A 16,164-nucleotide genomic window follows, 5' to 3' on the forward strand; every position below is an offset into this window, starting at 1 on the left:
CAAAACCTAGGGAAAACCAAAGAGCCAAAAAACAAAAAACAACATCGAAAACCCAAAAACGCGTAAAAAATAAAAAAAACAAAAATCCCAAGGGAGCGCCTAGCACACGACACGTGGCGGGGGCTGAGAGCGCGCAAAGTGGCCATCTTAGCCCACCAAAAGTGACCCTTGAGGGGCTCCCACAAAGGGTACCCCTCAATTAGTTGCTCTTTGGTCTCATGCTACTAAGTCTTATTTTTGCTAATCAATTTTATTGCCGATACTTGTAATGGGCTTATATTTTAGCATTTTTATGATAAAAATACGGCTGAAACAACCCAAATTACTCAGGCCACACCCCTAGTGCTATGTAAACCATCCACAATCATAACCCTTCCCCTCCCGCTTCTCATCCGACCCTATCACTAATGATCCCTAAACACGTTGCTCCGCTTTCTCTAAGCCATCCACACGACCCCCTTGATGTCACTCCTCTTAGCACCATACCCTTATTGGCAATCACGCGACGACATTGATACCCTCTAAGTACCATTTCCACTATCCAAACCAATATGTTTTTCTTTGGGTTTTTTTCTTTTCTGTTTTTGTTCTTCGTTTTTTTTAATTTCTTCTCCAGTTTTCTTTGGTTTCTTTTTCTGGTCGTTATACTTCTTTTTTTTCCCATTTTTCTTTCGTTTCTCTTTGTTTCTTTTATGGGTTGTTATTTTCTTTCTAATTTTCCTTCCATTTTTCTTAGTCTTTTTGTTTCTTCCTTGGTTTTCAATAGTTTTTTTTTGCTTTCTCCATTTCTTTCTCTTTCACTCTTTTACATTCTTTTTGCACTTGCTTCTTCAGTTTTATTTTTTGTTTCCTATTTCGGTTTTTTTGTTCCTTGGTTTTCTTTATTTCTTTTTCTCATTCTACATTTTTCGTATATGTCAAGAACAATTTTCTAATAAGTGTTTAACATTTTTTGAATACATGGTTAATATTTTTGATACAAAAAAAATCAAATGCTTGATTAGCATTTCTGTAAATACAAGATTAATAATTTTCATACATTGTCAAAATAATTCTATCCATGCTTGATTAACATTTTTCAAATACAAGAATAACATTTTTTTAATACATGGTCAATATTTTTTCTATACACATTTAACATTTTTCAAATGCTTGATTAACTTTTTTTTCAAATGTAGTAGTAATTTTTTTAATACACGGTCAACAATTTTTCTATATACATTTAACACTTTTCAAATGCTTTATTAACATTTTTCAAATACAAAATTAACATTTTTTGAATAAAATAAAAGTTTAACTCTTTTTAATACATGGTCAACATTTTTACTATACACATTTAATATTATTTGAATGCTTGATTAATATTTTTTAAATCCTTGTTTAACATTTTTTTTCAAATCCTTGATTTAGATTTTTTAAATACATGATGATCAATATTTTTCACACACATAATCTATTTTCTGTATGCATTTTTCGTATATATTTTTTCAAATGCTTGATAACATTTTCTTAAAATGTTTTATGTAAAGTGATTTTTGGTAAAAGAAAGTAAAAACTGGGATAGAAATAGAAATAAAAGACATAAAAAAAATCGAAGCAGCGAGGCTGTGGCCCCCTGCCTGCCTGGGACGGCACATCTGGATTTCCCTTGACACGGGGCTTCCCTAAATCTCGCTATAAGCGAGAAATTGTGGCGCCCCACCTTTTTTTTTCTATAACCTTTTTTTTGAGTGGCATTTTTTTCTATAACTATGGGGAGCATCTTCTAGCTTACGTGTGTAATTGGGCCAGTCTACCGATTTTGGAAGTTTATAGAAACTTTTGACCAGTTTTCTCTATTATGTGTTTAATATTTGATTTTTTTGAGTTTCCTACGGTTTTCTGTTTTTTCTTTTTTTGGAAAAAAATGTTTTGTATCACTCAAAAAGGCACGTTACACCTGAAGAACATGTTTTTGCAATTAAAAAAAATGTTCCGTACCATTTTAAAAAATGCATCTTACATTTAAAAAAATTTCTCACAGTTTAAATGTGTTTATAACATTTTAAAAATATTTATACACTGTATAAAGTCTATTCGCGTAATTTTTAAAAACTATTTCCTATCATTGAAATAATATTTAAATTTTATTTTGAAAAATGCGTAACACATATTTTAAAAATTATTAATCACGTATTTGAAATTTCTTAAATGCATATAAATATTCTATTAGATTTATTAGACCATAAAAAATATGTTAGATGTTTACAAAGAATGTGCAATGTGTATGAAAAAAATAGATATCAAAGCCTATATCTAAAAATGATAGTTATGTATTTAAAAAAATGTGTATAAAAAAATGCGCCCGGTGTATACGCAAGACGTGCAATGTGTATGAAAAAAATTTAGATATGTGTTAAAAAAGCCAAAGAAAACCCATGAAAACCATAGAAAGAAATATAACAAACCGAAGAAAAGAAGAAGAAAAAAGGAAAAGGGAAAACAAAACCCGCAAAGGAAACCGGTGCAAAAGGGTAAAAAACAATTTAAAACTATAGAAAATAATTCTCGCGCAACTACAATATTGGTTTGGCCTAGTAGCGCCACATTGTTGGCGAGACGTACTACGACTCACAATTGGCAAGAAACAGTATTTGCTTACGCGAGAAAGGTCAATCCAAGATGCTAACTGATCAATTACAGATACATGGTGCAAAATGGTAGCCGAATACTTATAAATGCTTTAATATTACACACCAATTGAAACCATATAATAACCACAAGGCCAACCTCTCACACTCCGTTATTAAATACTCCCTCCGTCCGGAAATGTTTGTCATCAAAATGAATAAAAGGGGATGTATCTAGATGTATTTTAGTTCTAGATATACCCCTTTTTGTGCATTTTGATGACAAGTATTTTCGGACGGAGGGAGTATAGAACATCTCCAGTACAAGGTAAAAATCCAATACGAAAATTAATCGACAACATGTTTACATATATCCGTACCTTCATTTACATGTATCATTGCCTAACATTAGATTGCAACAATAGATGGACGCAGCAACGCACGTCAGCATGATCCAGCAAGGAATAAGATTCTGCCAGCAACCTCTTACATTGTTTCAGCATAGCAAAATTGAAGTAGTGCAGATTCATGGACACCATACCACATATTTACCTTATTAATGCACAGTTCCGACCGTGCACACCAATGCATTTTTCTTGTCATCATCTCCTTACTAAAATTGGGACATAGCTGTGGTTATCCCTTTACATACCTGCTTGTGTAGTTTCAAGTCCGTTAAAATAGCTTGAACAACAACCTTTAGCACCACCTTCTTCTAGCAAATAGGAAGTTTCTTCTCCTTCCATCCACTCAACATTTTGAAGGTTACTAAGTGTTGGAACCAATCTGACCTATCCATCCCAGCTAGAAGCGCAACCCGAGATATTTATTGATAATCGCTTCTGTCAAATATTCAAGGTAAAACAAACCAATTTGATCCGCCTTGGCAAAAGTAAAATTGCTTAATAAAATACTTGATTTAGGGAGTATCTGGGACTTCTTTGCTCCCCAAAATTCAGCTCCACTCTAAAAAATGCAAGACAAACGGGGTACATTCACGATGTCCCGCTCCATAAAATAACTAGAATCCGGGTACTACAAAGCTTTCTAGGGGGGTGTTCCAAAAACTCTTAATTCGAAATGTCCTCATGGAGTTGGGAAAAAAATTTACCCATCATTGTCACTAATGAGTGGATACTCCTTTGTTTTATTCCCCTACGCCAGGCAATCTCCAATAGACCTTTCCCATTAAATTTTGCCATTCTTGAAGCTGAAGCTAGTCGGAAGCCAAACAAGATAAACCGCTATACGACAAAGCTTTGACTCAAAGGTCGAACCGCCCCAAAGTGTTCTTTTTTCGGCCAAAAAAAGGTATACTTTTTTTAACAGTTTCAATGTGTATCCGGTGAAGTGAAGTAGTTCCGGACAAGCCCTTTTTTTTCAAAAGTACGCAAATTGCATACCATATTTTCATAGAAGCCAGAAAATACGTTCTCCTTATAGCTTTTTTGAGTAAAGCCTGTCCTTATAGCTTAGTCATGGATCGTGTTAACTATCTGAAAGACTGGATTTATAATTTTAGAAAAATACAAAACCCAGTTCAGATGGCTGGCATGGGCTCTGCTAAAACTGGCCCAAGCAGAGAAGGCTGGGCGTCCCGTCTCCCCGTCCAGTCCAGGGTCCATGTCCCTCGAGAACAATCCAGAACCCCCGGCATAAAAAGTCTGCACTCCGTCATCCTCACCCAGCCACCGCAGCCACTCCACCGAGGCGAGAGTCCAGATCCTTCCAACCCCAAAACCCTAGACGCCGCCGCGCCGCGCGCGCAGCATCTCCGCCGCCGCGCCCAGCTCTCCCTCGCCCGCATCGGCCCGCGGGGATGGAGCACGACGCGCCGCCCGCCCCCTCGCACCACGCCCAGGACGACGGCGCCGTGGACGACTGGGCGCGCGACGACGCGGAGCCGTCCGATCGCCACGCCGCCCCCGCGGAGGAGAGCCCCGAGCCCGCCGATGCCGCCGCCGCCCCCGCGCCACCAGCGGAAGGTCCGCTCTCCTCTCCTCTACCTGGTCCCGTCGCGCTCGGCTAGGATGTGCCGTCTTACGGTGTCTCGGGTGGAGGATTAGAAGCATCGCTCGTGTGGGATTATTAGCCCGCTCCCCTTCGGGGAGTTCGTTGAGGGCTGTGATGATTGCGACGAGTTGGTGGCTGTCCCGATCGGGCGCACAAGATCTGGAGATGCAACGTGCGTAGGTTACCTACTATAGTAGCGCACCAAGTTAGATCTGTGGGTAGACACCTGTTTGTACCATCAGAAGAATCGCTCGACGCCGATCAGTGGGATGCTAGGGCGTGGAGGGCAGTGTAACTTCCTAGGTTTTGCTGCTTGGGGATTCCATTTCTGTCCCTGTAGATCTTTAAATTGGTTGTTTTGTTGTTGTCGTGTGCTTGGGTCAGCATGCTGGTAAGGCATCCATAGGTTATGTGCTGAGCGTGAGAATTTCCTTGGCAACCGTAAGAGCATTTGCAGTAGTTCTGAATTTGTATGCCTGCTAGCTTCTGGTGGAGGGATGAATTGGTCTGACTGAGACAGTGTTCTAAATGGGTTTACTAGGACTCTAGGATACTAGCCCTTGTGGGAGAAACGGGTCTGCTATCTATTACTGCATAATTGTTAGTTAGGTTGCATAATCCGTCCAATTAGCCCGTACTATAGCTATTAGGTGGTTCAAGCATTGAGATAGCACCATTTCAGAAAATTGGGAACTGTAATGAAGTGAAACTACTAAGAAAGAACGGAAAATTGGTACTGTAATGAAGTGAAAACTACTAAGAAATAACTCATAGCCTTGCTGTAAATATTTGTTGCACATCGGACACTGATTGTCTTAGTGCTGAAGTAACTAGTGGCTGGAGAAAGTGCATTGTTTGTCTCCTATTTTCTTCCTGTGCCTTTAAAAGATTTCACCTGCATTAGCATGGAGAAGGTCTTTCTATTATACTATGGAAACTGAAAGTTCATTATCACCCCTAGTATAAACTCATCGTACTTCAACTAGTGGCATCCTCTGGTGATATGTTGTGAAACATTGGCCCTCAGTTCGTTATCACTGTGATTTGACTTCTAACATGTAATTGGAATTATGTTTTGGCAGGTGTCAATGACATTCAGTCATCACTTCAGTCATTGGAGTTGAAGACAAACGGTATGTATTAGACCCTTCTTCAGACTGTTAATGCTAATTAGCTATAATGTTACCAGTACTCCCAAGTTTTTTGTTAATAATTTTGTGCCTTCATTTCTTGCAAATTTTGGTCAATGGATGCAATAATAAGCACGGGATAATGCCATCACACTATTGTTATTAGTTTTGTGAAAGCTGATACCAAGTTAACAGATTGAAATAGTTAATTATCTCGAGCCCCCATTTAACACAAAGATAACATTCTTGATAAGTTGATGATCCAGAAGGTTTCTCATTTGATTTTGTGAGTTTTATTTGTATGGAATGCCATGAATTGCTTCCACAGAAAATATAGGAGTGAGAAGTCTGGTCCTACCTTTAGTTTCTATTTGTGAGTAAAAGGCTCTTAAGCAACCTACCCTGACTTCTGTATCAATCCAGCTGCTGCGCATGAGGATGTTCAAATGGTAGCAGATGAGGAAGAGGAAGCAAAGCGCCATATAAATTTGGTTTTCATTGGCCATGTTGGTAAGTTTTTCTTTTGGCCAAGTCCTTTGCATTTCTGTCATAGCACTGTTTGGGTCATAACATGTGATGAGTGTCTCTTGTCTTGGGGTTACTGGACTCATGAATCTTGATGAGAATACGCTCTTCTTAAAGATTATGAGTCTATGTAGCAACAACAATTATACGATGGGCCCTTCTTAAGGATTATGAGTCTATTTAATACACTCTTCTAGTCTCTTCTTGATCTTCTAGCTTGTTCAACCTTCATGTTTCGTTGTTTATGGAACCACCTCACTGTTCTTTAGGGCATGCTTGGTTTACAGCCAGAAGTTGGCCAGCCAATGTTTTGGGTGGTCAGAATTTAGCAAAACCAAAATTTGCCAACATTTGGCCTCTTATTCTAGAGGCTAGCAAGAAAAATAGTAGCCAACAAATTAGTAGTCAATTCTTCTATTGTGGTTGGCCCATTTCTGTATTTCTTCTAATCATCTTACTTCTGGTGTTCTGTAGGTTCTTTTCTCTAGTGTGTTTTAACCTTAAGTAAAATTATTTTCTTTGTTTCATGGCTCCAGATGCTGGGAAGTCGACTGCTGGAGGGCAAATATTGTTCTTGAGTGGTCAAGTTGATGACCGGACCATCCAGAAATATGAAAAAGAAGCAAAGGATAAGAGCCGAGAAAGTTGGTGAGTAGGTCCTGGGCAATATTCAGGTTGCCTTTTTTGCGAGTGTAACCCATAAATTTTGAATATGAGAGCAATGCCTATTCATACTAGACTACTACTCCCTCTGTAAACTAATATAAGACTCTTTATAGATCACCAAACGTCTTATATTAGTTAATAATGTGGATGTTCTTTCACATTCTGCTTCTTTTTTGTTCCAAGGCTTTTGCCCTTGAAATTGAGAACCACTCACTCCTTGCATTATAATTGGTAATCTGAATCTGAATACTTGCAGGTATATGGCTTATATTATGGACACAAATGAGGAAGAGCGACTCAAGGTATCTCTTCCTTATGGCTGCTTAATGATCAGTGTATTGAAGCTCTACAGTTCTTTTACACTTTCTCTTGCATGTGTTCAGGGGAAGACTGTTGAAGTTGGTAGAGCCCACTTTGAGACTGAAAATACAAGATTCACTATCTTAGATGCACCGGTACTTATCTTTCGCATACTACAGTGATACTCCTAGTTGTTAATTTTTTTTGTGTGACCCTGTTCTTATTCTCTGGATTTATGTATGATTTTAGTACAACTTTATACAAAGTTGAGACGCTTATTTTGGGATGGGGGGAGAGTATGATTTAAGGTTCTTGAATATTTCTACTAGATAATATAGAACTTAACAAAAATGTCTAGGATTCACTTGCCATGTAATGTGCTTGTCTTAGTTTACAGTACAAAATTGTAGATACAAAAGAATTCACATGTGCAACAGTTGAGCCGAAAGCAAACACAGGCACATTATTTAACACTAGGAAATATGCTATGGTTAAATCCCTTGATGGCTTTCTCGCAGTGATATAATTGAAATTCTGTTTACTTTGTGTACTGATATACAATAACAGATTCTTATCGCCTTAGGTTAGTCATGTCATTCATTGATCTAATTCAATCCTTCCTGTTTCATGTTCTGGTCCATCCTTACCTCATTGTTAGTTGCACCTCTGGCTTCAAAATCATAGTTTGAACCATTTTCTTTGTACTTTCACTCCTTTGCTGGCATTTGGCAATGCTACTGTTCTGATTCATCTTATACATGCATACGTGTTAGGTGTACTCTTATGAAAATAAAATCACACTTAATACTTTCGGACGTGCTGCTTCATTTGGACACACACAGTACACAACTTTTGTTAAAAACGCCTAGATCGACTGACGATGCTTCTGTTTTTCCTGTATGTGGCTGGTCTCCTTGCCATAGTTGATGAACTGAATTCTTGTTTCATGTACAATATGTGCTTACTTGGGTGATCTGAACTTGCAGGGCCATAAAAGTTATGTTCCAAATATGATAAGTGGTGCATCTCAAGCTGACATTGGTGTTCTGGTAACTATAGGTCCCTGGGCATTGTCATTCCCATTTTCCTTGGGTCATATATCTCTTGGTGAATATGTCCTTTTTTCTTTTCAGGTCATATCTGCTCGGAAAGGTGAATTTGAAACTGGTTATGAAAGAGGAGGCCAGACTCGTGAACATGTACTGCTTGCAAAAACTCTAGGTGTTGCTAAGTTGGTAGTTGTCATCAACAAGATGGATGAACCTACAGTACAATGGTCAAAAGAAAGGTATGCCTGGTGGGACATACCTTGTATTATATGTTTCATTGAAAGCTTCTAATATTACAGCAGGTAATAGCTGGAGTAAAATAAAATAATCAATTTTATTATTTGTTTCAGGTATGATGAAATTGAAGGGAAAATGATTCCTTTTCTCAGATCTTCAGGGTACAATGTTAAGAAAGGTACTACTCTACTTTTGACCCTATCTCAAAAATTAAATTGTCATTGACACGCAGTTTCAAGCTGGATTATGTGTAACTTTCTGTGGTTGTCTGTGTTTAGTAAATTGTGCCTTCAATATCAATGTGTTCATGTCAATGGTTCCTTTTCTATATGTTAAAAATAATTGGGATGCGTAGAGTCCTAGACTTGCAGGCTATGTCTAATCGCTTTCTTGCCATGCTAAGTTGACACCAACCTCGTATTCCACAGTGAGGCATTAGGATTTTGTCAAATTAATTATAGAGGCTGTACTTTGTACTTTCTGCAGTTTATTGGTAGGATCTTTGTATGAAACTACATGTTCTATGATCATACCTGATTGTAGGTACTACGTCATTGTTGAGCGAACTAGATCATATTTCTTAAAGTTTCTTTGGCTTCGTTACCAGATGTCCAGTTCTTGCCTATTTCTGGTCTTTGTGGAGCCAATATGAAGACCAGAATGGATAAAAGCATTTGTAGTTGGTGGAACGGTCCTTGCCTTTTTGAAATTCTGGACAAAATTGAAGTTCCTTTGCGTGATCCCAAAGGGCCAGTAAGGTTTGACAGTTATGCTTATGCTTAAACTCCGTATATTCCCTGTTAAAAAAATTATGCTCTTTGAACATGACATCATCTCCAATGTTTGGTTCTTGATTATTGATTTATATATTGTGGTATGGTAGCATATGATATTGTATCGTGACTACTTCTCTTTACATTCATATGATGCCTTTACATTATCAGCATTTGTATGTTTTACTGTTCAAAGTTTGAGTACACGTTTCTTGAAACATCATCTTGTTCTGATAGATGAATTTGCTCCTCTGTCCCTGTTCGAAGACAGATGGCAATTCAAATGAAAAATGGATAGACTATCTTCTCTATCTTGCTACTTGTATAGATGGGTCTGCTTGATTTGTTGTGTTGATCACATGCCAGATGCAAGTTTTACAGTTCTCTCTATTATCAATGTAGGCTGCCAATTATTGATAAATATAAAGATATGGGCACAGTCGTAATGGGAAAATTAGAGAATGGGACTATCAGAGAGGGTGATAGTTTGTTGGTTATGCCAAACAAGGTATTTTCATTTTACTTCAGTGTAGCACCTTTGCTTACGTGTTCTACTTGGGAGTCTGAAGCTCAATTTTGTATTTGAGCAGACCCATGTGAAAGTCACTGGTATAAACTTGGATGAGAAGAAAGTACGACGTGCTGGACCCAATGAGAATGTACGTGTCAAAGTTTCTGGAATTGAAGAGGAGGATATCATGGCAGGTTTTGTACTTTCAAGTGTTGGTAAGTGCATTCTTCAAGAAAAGTTGGGATGAGTTCCGATTGTGACGTTGTACCTTACCAACTTCTTGGCTATGACCAAAATATTGGTCTTTGTTTGGATGAGTGTCAACTTTTTGGCATGCCAATACTCTCCCATGTCTAGTTCATTTCTCTGGCCAGTATTGACGAATCTATGGGCGAGCAAAAATCAACCAAAAAATTTGATAGCCAATCTTCTGGTTGGGCAACCTTGGCCGCCAGCCAAATGCATCCTTCGAATAATATTTAGGTATCATGACCTAGCGTCCAGCTCCTACCAGAGCTGACATGAGGAAAGCACAAGGGTAAGCTAAAATCAACCAAAATTTTGTATAGCCAATCTTTCTGGTTGGGCAACCTTAGAATAATAATACTAGGGTGTCATGACCGTGCATCCCGCTCCTACCAGAACTGACATGAGGAGAACAACAAACCCAGGGCTAGTGGCCTAGGCACCTAGCTCACAAAATAATAAGCTGCACCATATAGTAGGCCCATCAGACATAGAAGGCATCAACAGGCTCATGGCAACTTCAAGTATCTATCTTAGAGATAAGATTAGTCATGATGCGATTAGTTGAGAGATGATTTGGTTCGTAGAGATCAGCTTCTTACTATTTTTTCTCAACTTCTTGATATGGACAAAACACATTTCCAGTAAAGTGTTATAGCTGCTTATAGGCGTGGATCACAACTACTACCTCTGCACCAAAATATTTGTTATGGAGGGAGTACTAAGAAAGCCACCCTACAAAAGGGGCAGCATGTAGTGCCCATAATCATTAAGCAGCACAATTATCAAGTGAAGATTCTGTCTTCTGGTACCCTTATCTCCGAGACTTATCTCCTCATCATAGGTGTCGTGGCCGGCCAACTCCTGCTTTTCTGTCTGAAACATCTAATGTGGGTCCAGGTTCTGGTGTTGTGGTGTTGATACAGACTAGGACATTCATCCGGGGGTTGAGTGGTTGATTTAGCATGTGTTTGGTTTGAGGAAGGACAGTATCTGATACAGTTGCTTAGGCCTTCCCTGTAAAAGAGGGCTGAAAGTGGATTGAGCTTCATTTTTATTACTGTACCACTAAAAAACTTGCATGAATTCTCTAACTCAATAATTTATGGCAGCACCAAATTTGTCCATCCCTTGAATGTGGTTATGCTATTTTAATATGCCTTGTGCTATATATCTGATATTTGTGGAGAGGCTGCTTACTAGTGGCTTTGTGGATAGTTTTTAGATATGACATTCTCATCTTGATAATATCTATACATGCAGGTAATTTGTGTAGGCTGTTTACTTATGGCTTGTGGATTTTTTTTAATTTGATATATATTCTCATGTTGATAATGTCTTTACATGCAGCTAATCCTATTGGTGCTTTCACTGAATTTAATGCCCAACTGCAGATTCTAGAGTTGCTCGATAATGTAAGTGTTGTTTGATGCTTTCAGTTGCATAAATAAGCTATAGGACTAATTTTCATATTTATCGCGTTCTCCGTTTCTGGTCTGTATCAACTTACTGACGAGGATTTATCGTTTATGCTTATGGGATATACTCCCTCCGTTCCTAAATATTTGTCTTTCTAGAGATTTCAACAAGTGACTACATATGGAGCAAAATGAGTGAATCTACACTCTAAAATATGTCTATATACATCCGTATGTGGTAGCCCATTTGAAATCTCTAAAAAGACAAACATTTAGGAACGGAGGGAGTATATACATGTGAATATGGAATTGATTTATTTAAGTGAAAATTGGATTGGCTTCTATGTTCAGCATGTAAGCTTATGACATTTCATACATTCATGCTAGTAGCAATTCTACATCTAATGTCCCATAGTATCAGGTTAATAGTCTAATATTTTGGCCACCATTTGTTTTTTTACACGAATTATCAGCAATTTGCATCATTCCAAGTATATATTTATTTATTACTGCTACACAATTTTGAAGATGTAGTGTTTCTCTTTGTAATGTTGACTCTGTAATTGATTAATATTGTATGTCTGTAATATTTCAGGCTATTTTCACTGCTGGTTACAAGGCAGTGTTACACATCCACTCTGTTGTCGAGGAGTGTGAGATTGTTGATCTCATAGAGGAAATTGACATGAAGAAAGCAAAAGTAACTGACCCAAAGAAAAAGAAGAGCAAGAGGAAGCCTCTTTTTGTGAAGAATGGTGCAGTTGTAGTTTGCCGCGTCCAGGTATATACATTCACAACGTCGTTAGTAATATCATAACTTCTCATTGCTTGTAGAACTAAATTGTGATGTGTTCTGCATATAGGTGACTAATTTGATATGCATAGAGAAGTTCTCCGACTTCCCTCAGCTTGGAAGGTTTACTCTACGAACTGAAGGCAAGTATACATGCTATGGAAGATACTTTCTTTATCTTTCTGTGTTAATAATCTGATTGCTGTTGGGGGGATGAAACTGGAACCAGCTTTATTCTAGTTCACCTGGAAATTTGTCTGGTTATCTTGAGATTTGTTAACCTTGCGTTCCTGCAATAGAGTACACTATACAGCCAAAAAACCAAATAAACTTAATCTATCCGGATTCCATTTCCCTATTTCATGCTAATCCCGCTGTTGGTTTATAACTTGTTAATGATTCTTTTTGGCTGGGCTTGCAGGGAAGACAATAGCTGTAGGCAAGGTTGTTGATGTGCCTCCAGTTGGCAGGTCAACGTTTTCAGCCTAAGCCAGTTTTGACAGGATGATGGGTAGGCCCCTTACTCTCATCTTCTTTCACTGATCTCCACGGCTAAGATTTAGTATTTTCTTTCCAGAGTTGGTTTATAGATGAATATTGCTTTTCGCTGGTTTTGTTGACAGGAGAATGAAGTGGCGCTGTCTTGAAATAGTTTTTGGAAGCAGCAGTGAGATCGATTTTTCCAGCCAGGCTCCATGAGTCACTTAGCATTAGTTTATTGCTGAGGTCCCTTTATTGAGTTGGGGGTGTATAAGTGTTGTAGCTCTGGTCACATGTTTGAGAGGTTGTAAAATCAGTGTGGTTATATGTTCCCGCTACCCAATCTGATATGATGACAATATAACAGGTGTACTGTACTCCCATCTTTTTTCCTCCCCATTACGGCATGCTGCTCCCAGTTTCAAACAATCCATGTACCACGCTTGTGCTTGTGTGGTTGTTTTAGTTGCTTTTATGTATATTGATATCTCTAGTTTTGCTTGGCGCGCTCAAAGATGTTTGGAAACTAGAATTTTCGTGGGGTTTGACAAAGTTGTTCAACATATGCCTAGGATGCCAATATATGTGCATGGCTTAGAAAAAAAGCACTTGTTCGGTACCCTAATTCATATAATTGTTTAAGTGTACTAGTTCAACTAAATTGAACTAAATTAACGTGAAGACAATGAAACTGTTACAAATTATCCATCTATTCAAATTATCCAGCACTGCCATATCATTTTTAATATCCATATATTCAAATTGTATAGCGCTGCCATACCTAAATGCAGTTTCTACACATGCAAATTATCCAACTAAATGCATATATGGCCTACTCACTTCACTGAGAAACCATGGTAGTTTCTACGTGTGCAAATTATGCATCTATTCAAGTTACCTAGCACTACCATACAATTTTTTACAAATTATCAATCTATTCAAATTATCTTACACTACCATACCATTTTTAATTATGCATCAATTCAGATTATCTAGCACTGCCATACCTAAATGCAGTTTCCACGCATGCAAATTATCCAACTAAATGCATATGTTGCCTACTCACTTCACTATCCAACACTTGGCATTTTTACAAATGCATATACCATGGCATTTTCTACTCAATTGCCTACACATGGCATTTCCTACGAATACTATCACGTGGCAGTTTCCAGCACTGTCATACAAATGACCCATCTATGCGAATTAGTAAGACACCACCATACAAACAAATGACAGTTCCCATCTATTCAAACACCTAATTGTCCTAACACATAGCATTTTAAATTGTTCATCTATTCAGCCTCCTAATTTTGCCAAACAAAAACCCTAGTGATGCAAATCAAATCGGGAGGGGATGAACTCACCTAAACCTTAGAGAGGAGAAAGAAGGTGGAGGGGGATGAACTCGCTGCACTGGAGCCCGTCGGGAATGGCCATGTCCATCGTTGTCACAGAAACCCTAGGGCAGAGAGAGAAGGATCGGAGGGGATGGACTCACGGAAACTTAGAGAGGAGAAATGAGGCGGAGGGGAGATGTAGATGTTACCATAGCACGGGAGCCCCCAGAATCTACCGGCGACTAGCGACGACAAAAAGGGGATTGAGAGCACGGGGGCACAGAAAGAGAGAGCGCATGCAGAGAGAGAGAGAGAGAGAGAGAGAGAGAGAGAGAGAGAGAGAGAGAGAGAGAGAGGTGGGGCGAGGGGGCTATTCCCCCCTTGGTTTTGAGCCACTGCCTCCCCTGCATTTTTTGGCTTGGCCCAATTAGCAAAAAAAGTCAATTTAACTAAAACAAATAAATTTGTTACTTTAATAAAAGTAATACAAAATTTCTACTTTAATAAAAACTAAAATAATTTTCTTACTTTCATAAAACAATATTTTTAGTTTAATTAAAAGACTAAACATATTTTAAAAAACGTCACCATTTCCAACTAAAACAATATTCTTACTTCCATAAAAGTAACTACAGTATTTAATAAAAATAAACTAAATATAAATAAAAATGTTCGCCACTTACAAAAAATATACAAAATTAAAATTCTCAATATATAAATGTTCACATTTCCAAAAAAACATCACTAATTTAATAAATGCAAGTCCTATTTTTTTTGCTAAAATAGTTAATAAAATTAAACACATTTGAATAAACTAAGAATAAATAATTACAATAATAGTGTTGATGTGGCAACACATGACACGTCACAACTCAAGAAAATAGTATTGCCATTTCATATTTAGCAACGTCACCATTATATTAAGCCTTGTACCAACCGTGGGTGCCACCTATAAGTGGCGTTCAACTAATTGCTAACGTCAGCACTAAGATCATAGCAATGTCGTACCAAATATGTCAACACACCACTATTTGAAAAATATAGTGGCGGCGTTGATTCAAAATGAGGCATGTGTGTATTGTATTTCCTATGCTCATTGGTTTTTTGCTTAGTTCATATGTTGTTCTTTGTGTGCGGTCTTGTGTGGATTTGTTACTTTGATATAATTTGGACAACTTGGATGCTTTGTGATATTAGTGGTGCATTCATTGTGTATGTGTTCTTTTGTCCAAATTGCATCTCTTTGGATCTTGGTAGGCTTGTGCATGCATATTTATTTATATACTTCTTCTTGCCTTGCTTGCTCTACTTGATCCTTTATATAGGGTAAACTCCATATTATCCTTAATTGTTAAGGATGCGCATGAATTTCGAGTTCATATCCATATGCACATATTTAATGCGGAATTTGCCCTATGTATTGTAGTTTGTCTAACTACTTCAGACCCAACAAGTTTGGGGACCAAATTGTGCCTTAATGTGTTTTCGGTGCTTTGGAGAAGCATTGGATGCCTGGCTTATTCACGAGGAAGGTGGAGACACCGTGGAAAACCCGGTTCGGTTGTAAGTATTTCATTCTCATCATGAAAACTAGGTTAACTAAAATATATGCATCAAACTCCCACACTTACCGTATTCTCAATAAATTCACGGGATGTATTGAGGAAATGGCGAATGTGGAGTGTGATGAGAATAACGAGTTCCATGCGGAGTAATTTGTTTCAAGTGTTGTATGTGATGAGGGTCCTTCCCAAGCTAGAAACACAATGTGAATTGGTCATATTCTTCCACAAGAAACACCCCATGTCCATGTAGAAGGAGTAAGATGCTATGAGAGATCATGTACCTATCCAAGTGAAGGAAATATGCCCTAGAGGCAATAATAAAGTTGTTATTTATATTTCCTTATATCATGATAAATGTTTATTATTCATGCTAGAATTGTATTAACCGGAAACTTAGTACATGTGTGAATACATAGACAAAACAAAGTGTTCCTAGTATGTCTCTACTTGACTAGCTCGTTAATCAAAGATAGTTATGTTTCCTGACCATAGACATGTGTTATCATTCG

At 37.9% G+C, this 16,164-nt stretch overlaps 1 protein-coding gene across 2 annotated transcripts; it reads left to right on the top strand.

The window, feature by feature from the left end:
- Positions 1-4,278: 4,278 nt before the first annotated feature.
- LOC123043472 (eukaryotic peptide chain release factor GTP-binding subunit ERF3A) lies at positions 4,279-13,179 on the top strand. Of its 2 annotated transcripts, XM_044465931.1 has the most exons (17): positions 4,281-4,594; positions 5,705-5,755; positions 6,176-6,262; positions 6,814-6,925; positions 7,200-7,245; positions 7,327-7,398; positions 8,230-8,292; positions 8,377-8,531; positions 8,643-8,707; positions 9,137-9,287; positions 9,705-9,810; positions 9,893-10,028; positions 11,410-11,474; positions 12,073-12,258; positions 12,341-12,413; positions 12,692-12,781; positions 12,894-13,179. In XM_044465931.1, exons 1-16 carry the CDS (start codon positions 4,429-4,431, stop codon positions 12,757-12,759), a joined length of 1,602 nt encoding a protein of 533 aa, XP_044321866.1. In that variant the 5' UTR covers positions 4,281-4,428; the 3' UTR covers positions 12,760-12,781; positions 12,894-13,179. The 2 variants fall into 2 exon arrangements, with proteins under 2 accessions (XP_044321865.1, XP_044321866.1); XM_044465930.1 differs by having other exon boundaries at positions 4,279-4,594; positions 7,200-7,398.
- The last annotated feature ends 2,985 nt before the right edge of the window (positions 13,180-16,164 follow it).

Source organism: Triticum aestivum, chromosome 2B (assembly GCF_018294505.1).
Source record: "Triticum aestivum cultivar Chinese Spring chromosome 2B, IWGSC CS RefSeq v2.1, whole genome shotgun sequence".
Classification (NCBI taxonomy): Eukaryota; Viridiplantae; Streptophyta; class Magnoliopsida; order Poales; family Poaceae; genus Triticum; species Triticum aestivum.

Excerpts from the sequence above, each read along its gene's own strand:
- LOC123043472 (XM_044465930.1), top strand. The coding sequence starts at position 4,429 with ATGGAGCACGACGCGCCGCCCGCCCCCTCGCACCACGCCCAGGACGAC. Across the intron at positions 6,263-6,813 it reads GGTTTTCATTGGCCATGTTG|ATGCTGGGAAGTCGACTGCT; the intron begins GTAAGTTTTTCT and ends TCATGGCTCCAG. Across the intron at positions 9,288-9,704 it reads GATCCCAAAGGGCCAGTAAG|GCTGCCAATTATTGATAAAT; the intron begins GTTTGACAGTTA and ends TTATCAATGTAG.